Raw genomic sequence first — 19197 nt, 5'->3', positions numbered from 1 at the left:
CTATATATATGTGTGTGTGTATATATATATATATATATATATATATATATATACACACACACACACAAGGTGTCTTCAATAAGTTTTCAGACGTTTTCCGTATGGACACTTATTGATACTACATACATGAAACTAGTCTTCTTCAAAGTAATCTCCTCCGGCTACAATGCACTTCTTGTACCGGTCCAACAACTTCTGGAAAGTACCATGGAAGTCCTCTTGTGTGAGCGTGTCAATGACCTTTGTCACAGCCTCTTTCATTTTATGACTGGGCAATGCCAAGGGGTCTGTTGGTAGATTTATATAACACGGAAAAGTAAATAACAACAAAATTGAATTAAAAAAATAAACCGAGATTTATTTACTTTTACTTAGTAATATTTTACAAAATGAGGAAGAAAAGTTCCAGTTTCAGGCACAGATCAACCAATTTGGCAAGAAAAAAAAAAAAATTTCCCATTTTCTTTTCTGAATTGTTTTTTTAAAATCAACACACAAAAAAAAAAAAAAAGACCGAAGAAAGAATAAAAATGAAAAAAAAAGTGTATCTTCATTTTTTTTTTTTTTTTCTTTGCTTTATAAAAAAAAAAAATTTTTTTAGCTTTGATTCCGTCAAATTTGCAATTTTATTTATTTTGGTAAATTTATTTTTTTTTTTGGAGAGGATTTACCTCCCCTTTATTTGTATGGTTATATAGTTTAGAAAATAATATAAAAAATTGATCAAATCCTTTCCAGATATTGTTGCCAGTATATATTTACCTACCCCGTTCACGCGTTGATTTGTTGTAAAGAAAGAATGAGAAAAATATGAAAAGGTTTTTTTTAAAAAAAAAAAAGTGCAGCAGAAAGTTGGGACCCCAAAATTATATATATTATATATATATATATATATATATATATATATATAAAAGAAAAATCATTCCAATGTCCGAAATTTCCTAAAAATTGAGAAAATAGGGTTTCCGTTTTAATTTCAAAAATTTTCATTTTTTTTTTTTTTTTTTTTTTTAACTTTAGATTTTACCATCGACAAGGAGGTTATGTTTTTAATTGTATGAGTTTGTATGTAGGTGGAATTATGAAAAAGAAAAAAAAAAAAAAAAAAAAAAAACACCACCGATTTTTACAAACTGTAGTGGATAAATAGCACACTGCACAAACACAAAAATTTTGGTGTACATCCGGATAATGGTGAAGATCCAATAAAAAAATTTTTTTTTTTTTTTTCAATTTGATGCACTTTTACGAGACATTAACGATTGCATGATTTCAATTCTTCAGACTACTTTTCTCATCTGGAATGTTATTTTCACAACGTTTTAATCGATGTAACCCTCCGACCTTCATCAAAAAAGTAACTTTCGAACCAAATTTTACAGAGTACTATAACCATTACACAACGGGTCCTTTAGGTTGAAGGTTCAATCCTCAGTGCAGGTGTCACTCAAAATACAACTGCGAATTACTGAGCACTTCCATCTATATCATGGCTCAAAGAACAAAAGCATATTATATTCTGTGGATTAAATAAAGAGTGCCATTTGAAATTCTGTGAAGATTCCTGATATTCGAAAAGATACACCTGAAGAAGGTCGGAGGTTACATCAACCAAAATGTTGTGATAATAACAAGATGAAAACAATAGTCCAAAGAATCCAAACAATACAAATGATCAATCCTCATCTCAAAAAATTCAGAAACGTAATATTTATGTTCATCCCTCATGAAATCCTGCTTGTAAAAAAAAAAAAAAATCAAATGGATAATGGTGGAACCTAAACGAGCGATACAAATCTAAATAAGATTTTTTGTTTTTATCTAATACGTTAAAATATATTTTGGCGACCTGATAACATGTTTTCTTGTTTTTTTTTTTATAATGAAGAATACAATTTCATGTGTCAGATGTTACGAATCCTTTGAAATTAATTTTGGAATAAAGCTTATCTGCATGTGTAAGGGGGAGAATTAACCATAGTGGTATTATGTGCTCTACCAAATGGCATTTTAAACGTTTTTGTTGTCACAAAGTTATGTGTGTGTGTGTGTGTGTGTGTGTGTGTGTATATATTTTAGAGGGAATTAGACCTAGAGTCTAAAGAGCAGAGTTTATTTTAATGTATTAGTAAATGTATTAATACTTTTAAAAGAAAATAGTGCCCATTGTACTGTAGATATATAATAAGCTCAATAGGTATAGGTATCCTAGAGCTAAAATTGTCAAATTGTACATTCAATAAAATGAACATTGTTTCCGAAAAGATTGTATAATAGAGTTGGTTTTGTTTGTTTTTTCCCTTTTGAAACTGATTTCTAATTCACAATTATAAATCGTTTTACTCATTTTATATATATATATACACTTGTGCCCGATATTATTCATACCCCCTCTTGAAAATTGAGTTTATTAGGTGTAACTTTGTAAGAATTTATTGTTTACGTCCATATTGATACATATTCTTAATAAACCTCTTCTGATCATTTTCGTCATTTTAGAATCTCGGGATACTTGTAATAAAAGAAATATACAGCTATTTATAAAATCTGCAATGTTCAAAAATAATCATACCCCCTTATTTTTTCAGTATTAATCGAGTTTCTGACTGTTTGTTTCTTGTTTGATTCTTATTTTGAATGCTTTTATACAACCTTTGATTAATTTCATTTCGTTTTTTGCATTTTTCAGAAATTAAAATGATATCAACTGAAAACTAATAAAAGAATAAAAATTATTAGAATTGGGAAGAAAAAAGAGCTTAGTAATGATCTTAGGACTAAAATTGTGAATTTACATAAGGATGGTTTAGGTTACAAGTCAATTTCCAAGAAATTTGAGGTCCCTACAGCAACAGTACAGAGCATCATCAAAACATTCCAGAGCCACCACACAACAAACAACTTGATTTGTAGAGGAAGGAAAAGGAAACTGTCTGCTAGAGCCACCAGGAACATTGTAAGAAGTGTTAATGCAAATCCAAACACCACTACTAAGGACATTTAAGAAAATCTGGAGTCTTCTGGCATAAAAATATCAAGGCAAACATTGCAAAGGACTCTGCATGAAAATGGTCTGAAAGGAAGAAGACCACGAAGGACTCCACTGCACACCGGAAAACACCTTGCAGAACGTCTAAAGTTTGCTAGGGTCCATGTGAATTCTCCAGAGTCCGTTTTCTCAAGTATTTTGTGGACTGACGAAACAAAAATTGAATTGTTTGGCCATATGGATGCTTCTTACGTTTGGAGGAAGAAAGGAGAAGCTTACAACCCAAAGAACACCATACCCACGGTGAAACATGGTGGTGGTAGCCTAATGTTTTGGGGCTCCTTTTCGGCTAGTGGTCCAGGTAGTTTGATCAAGATAGATGGAACCATGTAGAAGGAGCAATATTTGGAGATACTCCAGAAAAACATTAGACAGGATGCGGCGAAGCTCCATTTAGGACCAAACTGGGTCCTTCAACAGGATTATGATCCAAAACATACTGCCAAAATAGTCAAGAAATGGTTTGAGGATAATCAAATTAATGTTTTGGAATGGCCTAGCCAGAGTCCCGACCTGAACCCTATCGAAAACCTCTGGCACATATTGAAAACTGAGGTTAAAAAACGGAAACCTCGAAATTTGAGGGATTTGGAGTACTACTGCATTGAAGAATGGTCAGAAATCAGTGTTGATGCTTGTAAAAACCTTGTTGATAAATATCCAAAACGGCTACAGGCAGTTATTAAGAATAAAGGGCATGCTATTGACTATTAGTAAGAGAGGTATGAATAATTTTGAACTAGTGCCATTATTGTTTTTCTTTGTATAATGTTTCAAACTTGCATAATTTATTTATTTGTTGAGTTTAAATTAAATGCTTATGCTTGATTTATTGTTTGAAATCCCTTTAAGATTGTCTACCTTCTGGTTTGAGCAATATTCTTATAGAAATCTCAAAGATCCGAGGGGTATGAATAATATCGGGCACAAGTGTATATATATATATATATATATATGAATGATAGCCTGCTTACATGGCTTCATAAATATTTAATTCCTTTCACTTTAATATTAATTGCCAGTGGCCAAATTCAAAGCCACTAACCCGCAAAGCCAAGATTGGCTTTGTTGACTGCGTTTGAATCTCTCGATCATCAGTAATTATCAATTCCTACACTGATGATTGCATAAGCATGAAACACTAGAGTCAGTAGGTATTAAAAAAAAAAAAAAATCGATATTTATTTTAAGATCTGATAGTCATATGTGCATAAAATAGTCAGCATTTGTAATATTCTTCATAAATGTTTTCTTCAAATTTCAAACGGATTACATTGGAATGCTCTACCAAGTGTCATTCTAATTTGTTTTGGTAGCAGATGTGTGTAGGTGTGTATAATATATATACGTTTTATTTTTTCTGGGGAAGCTACAGACGGCCAAAAAAACGGCAAAGTAGCTGAAACAATAATGTAACTTAACAGAAAGATACGGTAATAAAAATAAAACGCATATTTGCTCTACAACAGTATTGAGCACTTTCTTCAGTTTTTATTAATTACCATTCCCACTAATATATATATATATATATATATATATATAACACAGAATAATCACATTGACACATCTGTTCCCATTACATTGGTTATTTAAAGCTAAGCAACGTTGAGCCTGATTAGTATTAAATGGGTGAACATTTGGTAATACCAGATGCTGAATATGCTCTGAAGCAAAGCTGGAGAGGGATGGGCAGCATCAGGTTATTCTTACCCAATATACACAGCATGAAATAATGCAACGCACCCCATGACTCCAGAGAGTTAACACAAACACACACACGTCTAAAATAAATTTAAGGATCTCCCATTCATAAGTCAGCATTTGGAACATTCTTTCAAAAATGTTCTTTTCTGAGTTACAAACGGTTTATACAACATCGTGATAATGAATGGCTGTGTGTGTGTGTGTGTGTGTGTGTGTGTGTGTGTGTGTGTGTGTGTAGCGGGGATGGGGGTGGGGGAGTCATGTGAAGCGCCAAGATTTTAACAGGAACACATGTAAAATCAGAACATCACACAAAAGTTGAACGGCTAATATTCTTTAGAGGAGTTAACACCAACGACACAACCTTTGTGCACTCATTCTTCACCCGCTTGCAGTCCCTAACCACATCTCTCCTGAATCAGCACTGCTCAAGTCCAGTAGCAAGGAAACGTCCAGGATGACTGGAAACAATGCCGAGATAAGCAGAGAGCATATACAGCAACTAGAAGTTCCAAATGGTCACCCATATTGTTGCTTAACTTAGCTGATTTGTCGGAAACCAGTGTGTCAAACGTGATTATGATATATTACTACTGTGTGAGTGAGCGTGTGTGTGTGTGTATATATATATATATATATATATATATATACACACACACACCCAGAATGTAATCAGCCCCCCCCTTTGACAGCAATGGAAAATGTTATCCTGTATACTTAATTTTCATTTCCAATTGATTTCATATTTAACTGACCAACAAGTTTGCTTTGATTACTAATATGAGAGGAACTAACAACCCTCCCAGAGTCCCAGGTGCTCCTCTTGCAACAAATGATACTGAAAAAATAAAAAATCTAATTAGAGTCAATTTTCTTTTTATTCTCATTATTATGCAGTAGGAAAAAAAAAAATAAAATAAAATGTTTAACTTTACATTATTTTTGTTTTAAAAAGGACACAAAAGCCATAAGATGATTAACAGTTTTTGTTTGGATTATTAATATCAGAAGGAAGTTGGAGGATTTAACCCTCCCACATACCAAAATGATCTCCCTGCCACCAATGACACCGTGAAGAAATCTAATTACAATCAACTTTTCGAACACTTTATTTCTCCCACGCACACGTATATATTAGTGATGGGACAATTCCAATATTTTTCATGATTCTGATACAATTAGCAATTCTTTTAAAATTTCTAAATATTAAGCCATAGAAATGGGGGGGGGCTAACATAAAACCCCATATAATTTGTGCATGTATCTTTACGTTCATAAAAATACAATTCTGGGGGAGATCTGTAGATTTTAGTTTTACTGATTGTTTAAATTCAATATTTATTATTTTTATTCACTATTAGCAATTGAAAAGTAAGTTGTAAATACAAAAAGAAAAAAAAAACAAAAGAATCATTTTTGGCATCGGAAATTAGACTCCAATTTTTCCAATACTGAATCCTTAAACAGTTCTGATTTTTTGATTCCCAATTCTGATTGATCGTCTAACACTAATATATATCAATGACAACTCCAAGGGTTTAAGCTAATGAGACTAAGTTATATGTCCTTGCCTGTCACGCGCATCCAAAACAAAAATGTAATCAAACATTTTCTCAAAGCATTTCTGCTTGATCTGAAAATTAAAATCCTGAATGTTTTTTTTAATTCTTCATGAAATGATCTTATATCTGGTTAAAATAGCTGTTTAATGCAAAAAATCCATGAGCAAAGTTTCTGTTCTAAAACTGTCCATCCGTGAAACAATATCTTGGGACTGCTTCCCAGCCAACTATAACATTGCCATTTTCAAGTCCAATGCAAACAAATTTTTTGGAAAAAAGAACTTATTAAATAGTCAATTTCTGACCAGTTAAAACCATAGTTACTAATCCCCCGCTGTGAAACTTAATCTTTATCCTATATTAAATCTGATGGATGAAATCCACATTTATATTATTAGATCTGATTGGATGAAATTCACATTATATATACAAGATTCAATTTGATTGGATAAAATATCTGCTGATTTATAAATCTTGAGAAAATTCCAATGGTTACATTTTTAATAACTCCCATCAGGTTAATAAGACTATCATTGCACATGTTGAATCGAGTGTAAGAAATTTTTTGGATGAAAATTTACATTTATTTTTCGTTAAATTATTCGATGAAATTTTTTTTTTGTTAAAGAATTTTATAAAAAAACAAAAAAGAATTATCTTGATTTTTTTTTTTTTTACTGTAAAAAAAAAAAAAAAAAAAAAACAAAAAAAAAAACCAAACTGAGAATAATAGTCTACAAGAATACAAAAACTATGCATCCTCAAAATAATCAGCATCTAAAAATTCAAAAAAGCTTATGTTTCCACATTTATGAAAAATCAGAATTAAGTGTGAAAATGCAATATTTCAGATTTAGGTTAAATTTTTAAAAAAAATCTAACCTATTTATAAAATGGAATTGCACCATCATATCCAGAAGCTTCATTAACCATTAAACAATTTTCATATATATATATATATAGCAAAAATGGTAATTAGTAAAAGCCTGAAGAAAGTGCTCAATACTATTGCAGAGCAAATATATATATCTTTATTACCGTTTTATCTGCTTAGTTACACATGTTTCGGTTACTGAATCATATCAACGACCCAGTAACTTAATCAGACTTTAACAGAAACAAAGTTAAAGTCTGATGAAGTTACTGGGTCGTTGATACAATTCAGTAACTGAATCGCGTAACTAAGCAGATAAAACGATAACTATATATATATATATATATATATATATATATATAGTTATCGTTTTATCTGCTTAGTTACGCGATATATATATATATATATATATATACACACACCGATTGTATCGATTGGTTCCTTAGATGTAAATCGAATGAAACTCACAGGATTATTAAAGAGTGCTCAATGCAAGACAGAGCTGATATATAGATTTTAATTGGGATTCCATTGAAACATGTCTGCACATATGTAACAAATGTTTGTATGATAAACAGACTATATATATATATATATATTAGTGATGGGACTATTCCAATATGTTTTCCAATTCCGATACAATTACTCATTCCGTACTAAATTCATAATTCTGATTCTTATAAATCCCTAAATAAGAAACTATATTCGTTATTCCCCCCCCTACTATAAAAGCACATAGTTAATTTTCTCAAACGTAAAAAATACACTTGTGAGGGATGATCCAACGATTTTGGTTTTACTGGTCGTTTAAAATCAAAAAATATTTGTTTTATCATTATTACCAGCAGTGGAAGATTTTGCTTTAAACAAAATTAAATGAAACAAAGACAATTAAAAGAAACATTTTTGTCATCAGGAAATAGACACAAATTTTCCGATTCCAATACCCCAAAAAGTTTGTTTTTTTTTTTTTTTTTTTTTTTTTTTTTTTATTAATTGTCCTCCCACCAATATATATATATAATTCATGAACTGGTTAGTATATGGAATGAGTTGATGTTTATCAAGTAAACTAAAAAAAAATATTAACACAGAATCATGTTTAAAACATTCATGAGTTCCAATATTTCAACTTTATGGTCCAAACATTTTGACCAAACAAAGACTTGCTTCGTTTGTGTCAGGTTTTGCAACTAAGTCCTTATACCAACCATTTCAGTTTTGTCAGAAATTCAATTTTCTTTATATAAACTCCTTTATGTGCATATGTATGTATGTATGCGTGTGTATATATATATATATATATATATATATATATATATATATATATATATATATATATATATATATAAGTAGGTTGTAGTTTGCTTGAAGCATTGTTGAAGAAAATTATAAGGTAAAATTAAAAGCCAAGAACAATGCGAGATTTTTTTTTTTATATAGAGTAAAATTAAATGCAAACAAAAGAAATAAAGTTCTTTTTTTTTTCTTTTTCACACAAATTTTAACTCTAAACAACAGTAATTTTTTTTTCTGTTGTATTCAATGGTGATATAAATCTCATATATACAACAGAAAAAAAAAATTACTGTTGTTTAGAGTTAAAATTTGTGTGAAAAAGAAAAAAAGAAAGAACTTTATTTCTTTTGTTTGCATTTAATTTTACTCTATATAAAAAAAAAATCTCGCATTGTTCTTGGCTTTTAATTTTACCTTATAATATATATATATATATATATATAAAAATGAGAGATGACCATTTATTCCAACAATTAAAAGCGCCGATTTCTTTTCCTTTTTCCCTTCCATTTCACTTGTTTAGGATGATTCGAGGAACACGGTCATGATATGTAAGAAACGCTGCCGCTGGAACCTTCATAAGATGCAAGGAGCATGTGCTCACTCCTGCGTAACTTGGAACGCTGAATTTTGATCTGTGAACCGAGGGCACTGGCAAGATGAATCAGGAATAGCTGCAAAAAACAAAAAAGAAAAAAAAATGGTTTGTAATTTTTTTTTTATTTTAAATTTTAAATTGCGACTAGTATTTAAAAAATTTATTTTTTTAACGAGTCACCACTTTTTTTATTTAATGGAAATCTCGCCAGACAAAGCATAAAGCAACTTGATTTAAAATATACATTTTTATGATCCATTGGTACCTGCAGTTTTAGAGAAATGACGGAAATCCATTCTGGCAAGCATCAACTGGAAAATGGCTACATTTGGTATCTTTAACCCTACAAATTGAATTTCTAGTGTTTTCATAAAACTGCAAGTATCAATGGATGATCAAAAGTACTGGAAAAAGCTCATACATATATACAAGCAGCTGTAAAGAAAGTGGCTCAAAGAGGTTTGCCTATTTCTGGCTCTGACCAAAATGTTTGCAAAAAAAAATGTAAAAACATTTTTTAATCTTATATATAATCAAGATAAGACACTGATTAGAAATCAGATGAAAGATCCTGATAGATATTACTTGAAGTAATACTTTCAGGGTGATCTAACCAAAAAGGAGAAGCTCAATATTTAAGCATAGAGCAATATATAAGTTTAGTAGTCATATTTAAATTCTGAAGAAACAACATATAGACACATATATTCGAATTAAGAATTTATTGTTTGACAAAAGGAATATATAGAAGGGGTTATGTTGATTTCTTTAAAATTATTTCCATATAATTATCATTCACCATTTTCAATATTTGTGTTGAAAAGCAAAATAAGTGTCTATTCACAGCTGAACATTTTGCTAACTGCATTTCATTTCCTCTGATGATATGTGCCTTTATTGAAAATCCATGGATTAAGGAAATCAACATAAACCCTTCTATATATTCCTTTTATCAAACAAATTCTTAATTTGAATATATATGTGTCTATATGTCGTTTTTTTCAGAATTTAAATATAACCACTAAACATATATATATATATATATATATATATATATATATATATATTAGGTACATGTGTGTGCATGGAAATGTATAGAATAATCTCAAACTTATGAATTGTTCATTTTGAATCTTGGAACATATATTCTAGGCAACACGATGTGTAATGTGAGCATATAATTTTTTTTTTTTTTTTAAGTGTTAACATTTAGGGGTGTATTTATATATTTTTTGTTCAACTTGGAAAAAAAAAAAAAAAAAAAAAAAAAAAAAATACAGAAAATCTTTATGATCTACATACCTGTCACAGAACAGAAATGTCATATTCCAAAAACTATGTAAATTGATCAAGTAGTTTTTATACAAAAAACAAAGATTTTATCATTTTTAGCTGTGTAATGGCTATGATTTACTATTAAACATCGCTGATTTTGATCTTGGTAGTCTGAATTGAGTTGACCTCATTTATTACACATGGCAAATGAAGACATTTTGCTTCATCATAAAATTGTATTTTCTTGGTTTAAAAAAACAAAAAAAAAAATTGTATTTTTTAAAAAAATTTTTTTAAAAGGTTGAACTCTGTACTCGCACCCATATTATGTTTTTCTGAATCAATCACTATAAAGTTTGGAATATATATTCTATACAACACCGTGAGTAACATGGGCAAATTATTTTTTTGTAAACTTCACCATTTTTTTTTTTTTTTTTTACAGGGGAGTCACCACTTATCAAGGCCTGGAAGCCACTCGGGGATAAGGGTTATTGTGTGTACAGTACTCAATGGGATAGTATCGTAGTAATCTTTAATATTGGAGATTTGATAAAGTGTGACTTAAGGGGGGGGGGGTTCATCAGAAATTTGTTTATGTTGGACTTGAAGACATCCAAGTTGTAGTCAGGTGGAAAACAGGCATGCACTTCTAAGTAAGAAGTTTTGTTTATGGAATCTACGTCTGGACTTAGGCACAGATAAAGAGTGGGAAAAATTACTGACAGTGGTTTCAGCTAGACAGGTGTTTTTCATGAAAGATTGGCGAGGGGGGATCAAAGATTGGAGCTCGGACAAGCACTTGCCATGGAAGTAATGACAAAAAGACAGGCTCGCAACGTCTCTCCTGTGCGAGAGAGGTTGCAGGGAAGAGAAAAGGGCATCCCCCACGAAGTCTATTTTGTACTCTGTCAAGGCAGGATAGGCTGTTAAGAGTGCATCCACCCAAACACACACCTGCTCTCAAAATATTTAAGCTTGATACAAAAATTTAATAGAGAAAAGAATTGCTCTGCATCATATTTTCAGTAATATTGATACATTTTTAAAAGGATCGGTGCATGTTATTGAACGTTAATATGTATGCGCTTGGTAAAATCCTAAACTATTATGGAATATGTATTATAACATACATTTAATATTTTTTGTTAATTTTGATAACTTTAAAACTAATGCTATATTCATTGGTTATACCTGCCCAAGAACGAATATTCTACTGGTATATATTATACTAAAAATAATTTTTAACTATAACATAAAAAGCTTGTTTATGAAACAATGTATTAACTGCTGTTAAGATATATTTCTATATTTCACAGAATAAGAGTTACCGCCCTTGGCTCACCATTTGTTAAATATTCAGCTTAATGCAAACTGACAGTTATCCACTTTTCTCCTGCTGCTATTCATGGGACACACACACACACCACACACCCACACACACACACCGTTCCAAAAGTAATGCCTCCTATTTTTTACCTTACCTTATGACAGGTTTCTACTTTAATTATTTTATGACATGTTTTTATTTTTTATGTTATTTTCCATGTGTCACATCAACCCTTATTTCATTATCTTACTTCAAATTATTTGTGCATACATAATGCTCCAAATTGTTTCTAAATTAATTGGTTTGATAATTTGTTGTAACTTCAGTCTGTAGATGACAGACTTGATTTAATTCTTAGATGGGATTCTGTCAGGAGCAATCACTTCAGTTGGAGTGAGCCTTGGATTAATGATTAGTAAGAAATCTCCCAAATTGAAGCCTTGTCACCAGATGTACAGTGCCGGTAAAAAAAAGCCCACACTCATAATTTTTTTTCAAAAACTGCAAATTTAAGCTAAATTTAATGTAACTGTTTAAACAACCTTTACCTCATTGAATTCACCCTCTATTCCTCTATAATTTTACCTGTTTGTATTTGACTTTTAATTGAAATATTCTAGTGTTCACGTCAATTTAAAAAAATAACTTCAAATTGAGGAGGCAAAAAGAAAGTCCGTAACAACAAATTCGCATAAAACCAGCTTAAATTATCGCCCCTAAATCAGTTTAAAATATCCACCAACAGGCAACAAAGCATCTCTAATCGTAATTGTTGTTGTTCCAGGTTATACAACGTAACATTTAGTTCACATGCCACGACTTTCTCTTAGTGATCGTCAGGAGCTCATTAATCTCCACTTTTCTGGTTTATCCAATCGCGAAATCGCCCACAGATTGAAATGCAAAAGCACCAAAACACCGGCAGTGTTCGTGATGCCCCTAAATCTGGTCGTACTAGAGTTACTTCTAACAGGGTAGACAATGCTATCAAGATCCGCAGCCTGAGAAACAGATTTGAAACAGCTCCCCAAATCCAACAACAGTGCAATCTTGTTAAAAAGTGCTCTCTTTCTACTGTCAATAACAGATTAAAGGAATTTAATTTGCTAGGATATGTTGCAAGACGCAAGCCAATGATTTCTATAAAGAACAGAAAGCGTCGTCTGGACTTCATCAAATGCAATGAAGATCATGACTCTTCATATTGGCCAAAAGTGCAAGTTCAATAGGCATGGCAGTGATGGTAGGCAGTACATCCGTCAGAGGAAAGACAAAGAATTTAATCCTAGGTGCTCAGTTTCAATGCTGCAAGGTGGTGGAGGTTCAGTTTTGGTATGGGGCATTATTAGTACCAATGGTCCAAAGCCTATAGTTCGTTTGCAAGGTCGAATTAATTCAACCAAGTATATTAATATGTTGACTGAGCATTTTCTACCCTACTTTGGTCAGAATTTGGATGATAATCCCATCTTCATGCAGGATAATGCTCCCATTCACACAGCTGGCAATGTCAAGAGCTTCCTAGAAGAGCATGATATTCCATGTTTGGATTTGCCTTCACAATCTCCAGACCTCAATCCTATCAAAAACGTATGGCGTTATGTCAAGCAACAGCTACGCAATGATAAAATTTCAAATTTGGAAGAACTTTGGATAAAAATTAAAAAGTGGGATGCCCTTTCCCCGGAGTATTGCTGCAGTCTAATTCAAGGAATTCCTAAAAGATTGCAGGCTGTCAAATTGCAGAAGGGCTATTCTACTAAATATTAACTAGTTCATGGTGTTCCTGTTGTATTTGGGGCAATCAAATAAGGCATAGTTTGTTTAAACAGTTGCATTAAATTTAGCTTAAATTTGCAGTTTTTGAAAAAAATTACAGGTGCGGACTTTCTTTTTGCTGCCTGTGTAAGTTATAGTTAACAGTCATAGTCAACAGTTATGTCAAGCAACAGCTACGCAATGATAAAATTTCAAATTTGGAAGAACTTTGGATAAAAATTAAAAAGTGGGATGCCCTTTCCCCGGAGTATTGCTGCAGTCTAATTCAAGGAATTCCTAAAAGATTGCAGGCTGTCAAATTGCAGAAGGGCTATTCTACTAAATATTAACTAGTTCATGGTGTTCCTGTTGTATTTGTGTTGCGTTAATGTCCTAAAGTTACATTTAAATAACAATTTTCCATTGTGCAGACTTTCTTTTTGCCTCCTCAATTTGAAGTTATTTTTTTTTTTTTAATTGACGATAACACTAAAATATTTCAATTAAAAAATCAAATATTAACAGGTAAAATTATAGAAGAATAAAAAGGGCAATCAAATAAGGCATAGTTTGTTTAAACAGTTGCATTAAATTTAGCTTAAATTTGCAGTTTTTGAAAAAAATTACAGGTGCAGACTTTCTTTTTGCTGCCTGTGTAAGTTATAGTTAACAGTCATAGTCACCAGTTTTGGATGGACTGTGTTTGATTAGTCGATAACGTTGGGAAATAGGGTAAATAAAAAATATTTTTTAAAAAGATTTTAAAAATGGGACAAGATCAGTTGTGGGGGTTAATTCCTTGCCCAAATATTTAAATGCGTTACATAAAGAGTCGATATTTAGCAGATGTATGCGTTACATAAAGAGTCGATATTTAGCAGATGTATGAAAAACCAGAAAAAGCAAAGATTTTTTTTTTCTTACCTGCGGAATGAGGATGCCAAGAAGAATTCCGCCAATCATCAACACATTTTGCGTAATCCATTCCCTCACAGCATTCTGACATCCTCTGGTGTGAATCACTTTACTTGGATCCGGAAAGATCTAGGTGTGCGAAAGAAATTATTACTTCATTGATCGAGAAATTAAAAGTACAACATTGAACAATATATTGAAATTTAACAAAGAAACGTTTGAAGTTGTACATATTGGAACCAGAAAGGGTAGTGTGAGGACACAGCAGCTTAAAAGAAAATGGCTGCCGAGTTGGAGTTTTATGAAAAAAAAAAAAAAAAAAATCCTTGTCTGTAAAGAAAGTTTGCTTCACTAAAAAAAAAAAAAAAATTTTTTTTTTTGTATTGAATGACAAAATCTTTTCATTATTTCCATCTCCAACTATCAACTGATTGCAAATAATGGTTCAATGCACATGGTAAATTACAGATTTCACACCTAAAATTTACTATTAACTTATGCTTGGCAAACGACTGAACCATTTTGAAATTGTCAGACAGCTTCATGGCAAATTAAAATATTTCTTCAGTCTGCATGAAATCATTGTCATAAACATATATTGGACGCATTCTAAGAACTCGGGAGACATTCTCTTTCTAGGCTTCTATGTCTACACATTACCTAAGCTTTATATAAATATACAAAATATTAGTTATACTAACCCAGTGTTGTTCTACCATTCTATTTAATTATTACGTTGTTTTTGTTTTTTTAAAAATATAATTTCAGTTTTATTTATTATTTTCTTTAACTGCAGTTTGTTATTTTAAATAGTTTTTCTTTTTCTGCTTGCAGGTCACCACTTATCAAGGTCTCAAGGCCATTCGAGGATAAGGGTTAATGAATGTAAGGTGGTGATGTAGTAATCGTTAGTGGCATAAATTGTGTTGAATTTGATTATTTATGGGGACGGCTCAACAAGAATTTTTTTACATTGGATTTGAAGGCTATCTTGTTGTATTCAACCAGGAAGCACTCCAGTGGAACAGTATTCCACAGACAGGCAGTTCTGGGAAAGAAGATCTGTTCATGGAATTTATGTTCAGATTGAAGCACAAATAGAGAGTAGGGGGGAAAATCGTACATAGTGGATCTAGCTAGTCGAGTGTTTTTTTTTGTGAAATTTTGGCAAGTTGCGGAACAGATTGGAGTTCAGCCGAGCACTTGCCATGAAAATAATGAAAGAGCGGAGACAGATTAACGTCTCTTCTGTGGGAAAGAGGTTGTAAGGAAGAGAAAAAGGCATCATCTACTAGATTTCGAAGCCAGTTTTGAACTATCAAGGCAGGGTAGGGTGTGCCGAACAGCTCTTGCCCAGATGTGGCAACATTATTTTAGGACATACTTGGCTCTTAGATAGAGGATTACATCAACAATGAGATACCTACTAGTGCGGTAGAGTGATTCAACCATTTTTCCAGCAATCTTCGCAACATATTTGATGTATGTGTTCCATTTCAGATCAGGAGTAAAGGTCAGTCGCAGAAGCTTGTCAAGACAAGAGCCATTCATTTCAATTTGGGCCATGATAGGGGTCAGAGTGATTGTTTAGTCATTAAATTTGAATCAAAACCACATTTTTTAACTATATAACTAGTTTTAATTTCTATCGTAAAAAGTTTCTGAACACTCAATTTTTTTATACATCAGGATTTGCTAAAAAATTTGAAGTCAGTTTAAATGATTTTCTATTTGATGCTTTCAATTTCTAATTTAAGACTTCTACCCAGTCATGGCTAGCAAAACAGAAGCAGGATATCCCCAAAGATTAAATTGTTCAGTTAGAAATTTGGTGTTGATTCCTAAGTTTGAAAAGTGAAGTTGGTCATTAAATTGGCTAAAACATTGTGAGAATAACACCAATGATGAGAATATTAATTCAAATAATACAAATGTACAAACAACTGATTAAAAGGAATAAGAAGTCTCGATTATAAAAATAGGCTGGAATCTTAAATTTAAGTACTTTATTTAAAAGGTTGGTAGTCATTTTTAGGTCCAGTAATTTTGGAAAAAAGCTTTTGTTTCAAGTTCTTTTATCTTCAAATATCACGTTGACAAGAAAGTTCTTGCAGTTTTTAACTTTTAAATTCTGATGAACATATCTCAGCTCAAACAAAAAATTATTGATCGAAATAAATACCATCAGAATGAACACACTTTTGTCAACGCAAAACAAGTGTATTTATGCCAGTAATGTAAAAATCTTGCGTTCTGGTGGCGATGAAGTACACTGAAGGCATTTTTGATATTGCTTAGGTTTTTGAAGCATTTCTCATACAGAAAGTTATTGAGATGCTTGAAAAAGTGGTAGTCAATAGGTGAGAGGTCTAGAGAGTATGGCAGATGAGGCAGAGTTTCGTAACCCAATTCGTTCAATTTCTGCGGAGAGTTTAGAAATGAGTGGTCAGGGCTTGTCATGGATGAGAATTGAGCCTTTTCTGTTGACTAATGCTGGATGTTGTAAAAGTTTTTGATGCATTTCATCCATTTGTTGACAGTCCTTCGTCGTTGTAATGGTTTTACCGGCATTCAAAAAACTAATGAGACTGGTCACAGACCACCAATCAGTAAGCATGACCTTCTTTTGGTGCAACTTTGGCTTCGCGAAGTGTCGTGGAGCTTTGTCAGCATTTAACCACCAAGCCGAGCATTGCCAGTTGTCGTAAAGGACCCACTTTTCATTGCAAGTCACAACCAGCTCGAGAAACGGGTTGCTCTTGTTGCGTAAAAGGGAAGATGACACTTCATAACTGCGATTATTTTGGTTGTTGCTCAATTCATGAGGCACCCATTTATCGATTTTTTTTTTTGTCTTTCCAATCTCTTTGAAGTGGTTGGAAATCGTATACGTTACGTCTAATTCAGAAGCAAGTTCTCAAACAGTTGTGCGTAGATTGGCTTCAACTAAGGCTCTTAATTGCTCGTAGTCAACACCCGATGGCCAATCACTATGCTTCAAGACTTGTCACCGCAATGAAATTTCTTAAACCACTATTGTACTGTGCATTCAGTAGTGGTTCTTGGGCCAAATGCTTCGCTGATATCGAAAGCTGTTTCAGCAGCTTTTTAGCCTAGCTTGGATTGAAATAAGAAAATTGTGCGAATTTGTTTTTTTTTTCCATCTTGTATTCAACATTCTGAAAAGACAATTGTTTTAAAGCGAATGTAATTTAAATGATTAGATAGAGCGAAAAACACTCTTTCAGATGATATATAAAGTAAAGGTATTATAATAAAAACCTATTTGAAAATTCATCATTTTAACTCAATTAAAAATTCTGCAAGAACTTTCTTCTAAACCTAATATTTATTCACGGTGTTTAGTTTGATTATTTTGTAAAGGAAGATTGTTGTTTTTAGTTTTGACGTTACAGAACATGATTGAGTTTCGCAAAGGGAAAAGAAAAGACACTCAATGTTTGCTGTATTTTAGGTCAGGAAGCCAGTATCTTTAAACAGTTTGATCTGATAGCACTAGAACCTTCTGCATGAAGATATTAGTTGGAGAATTTTAGGCCTCACCAGTAGAGCTGCCCTAGCTGGTACTACCATTCTGGGCCAAAATGGATTTGGGAGTAATGGCAACTAAAGGGCAATTCCACATTCCCCACAGCAATCAAATAAAAACCTTATCATTGATTGTCTTTTTAGGTCATATTCAAGACAAACATTTGCATTTGGCAGTTTTCTAAATTTGCCTTAAATTTTAGCCTTTTTATGGAGTTTTTTATAAATGTCGGGACAATTAATTGGAATCGAGAATCGGAAAAAAAAAAAAATCGGAGCTTTTTGGGGTATCGGAATCGGAAAGATTTGAGCCTATTTTTCCGATGCCAAAACCGATTCCTTAAATAATCTTTTTTATTTGATTTAAGAAACTGCTTGTAGTAATAATAAAATAAATATTTATTGATTTAAACTTCCAGTAAATCTAAAATCTCTAGATCACCCCCATCACAAGTGTGTTTTTACGTTTGAGAAAAGTATATGCACATATTAGACGTGTTTATAAAGAATTGAAATCGGGGAAAAATATTGGAATCGTCCCATCACTAGTTCTTATATAAATATCGATTTGATGTTTATTATTTGGAGAAAAACTTTAATTAAATGGATTTTTAACTTAAAATTATTTTATTTTTCAAATAATTATTTTACATTGTTCTTTATACTTTTGAGGGTTTTTTGTTTATAATACATTTTGAATTGAAGGTAAACATTAAAACTTAAAACTGGCACTTACTTTGTCATCCAACAAGTTTCGGCCACAAACCAAATTAAGAAGTTCATCCTTCTGAAATTGAAATCAGAATTGAAATACATAAAAAAAAAAAAAAAATTTAAATTATATCGAGTAAATATTAACAAAATCTAACTTCTATCTATATATAAAATAATGATCATCAGATTTTAAAAGTTGGACCTAAATAGTATGTAAGCAGACAAATCAAACTATGATTCTGATCAGCCAACTTAATTCAATATAGCAATTTCCTAGTATGTAGAAATTCTTAAATAGTCACCTTAAAAGAAAAATTAGCTCTGGGAAATAGGAGCTATGTTTTTACCAAGGGTTATTGTTTCTTACCTTTTATTATTTTATTTTCTCTAACTTACATTTTGTTTAATCAAATAGTGTTCACTTTTATCTTCAAAAGTGAAAAATGTGCAGCTATAGAACAGAAATGTGGGTCATATATATTATATATATATACTAGCAAAAGTACCCGTCGTTGACTGGGTTCAAAAACAGCCTACAGAAAATGGACTGATTTATGAAAGTATGATAGG

At 31.7% G+C, this 19197-nt stretch overlaps 1 protein-coding gene across 2 annotated transcripts in view; it reads right to left on the bottom strand.

Moving 5' to 3' along the window:
* Nucleotides 1-337: 337 nt before the first annotated feature.
* LOC145259679 (tetraspanin-17-like) overlaps nt 338-19197 on the bottom strand; it is a 119992-nt gene continuing 101132 nt past the window's right edge. The window contains exons 5-8 of one of the 2 annotated variants that reach the window (XR_013864181.1): nt 18650-18700; nt 14374-14493; nt 8932-9162; nt 338-8500 (exon numbers count right to left, since the gene is read on the bottom strand). Coding sequence is in view for 1 of the 2 variants with exons in the window: in XM_080117343.1 (XP_079973469.1) it covers nt 9031-9162; nt 14374-14493; nt 18650-18700 (303 nt within the window). In the remaining variant the exon portion in view is untranslated. Of the gene's footprint in view, nt 8501-8913; nt 9163-14373; nt 14494-18649; nt 18701-19197 lie in introns of those variants that run through there. The other variant, XM_080117343.1, reaches the window with a different exon arrangement.

This window comes from Euprymna scolopes, chromosome 35 (genome assembly GCF_053919585.1).
Source record: "Euprymna scolopes isolate OS-2025 chromosome 35, ASM5391958v1, whole genome shotgun sequence".
NCBI classification, from domain to species: domain Eukaryota; kingdom Metazoa; phylum Mollusca; class Cephalopoda; order Sepiida; family Sepiolidae; genus Euprymna; species Euprymna scolopes.
This window is presented reverse-complemented; position numbering and strand designations above follow the sequence as displayed.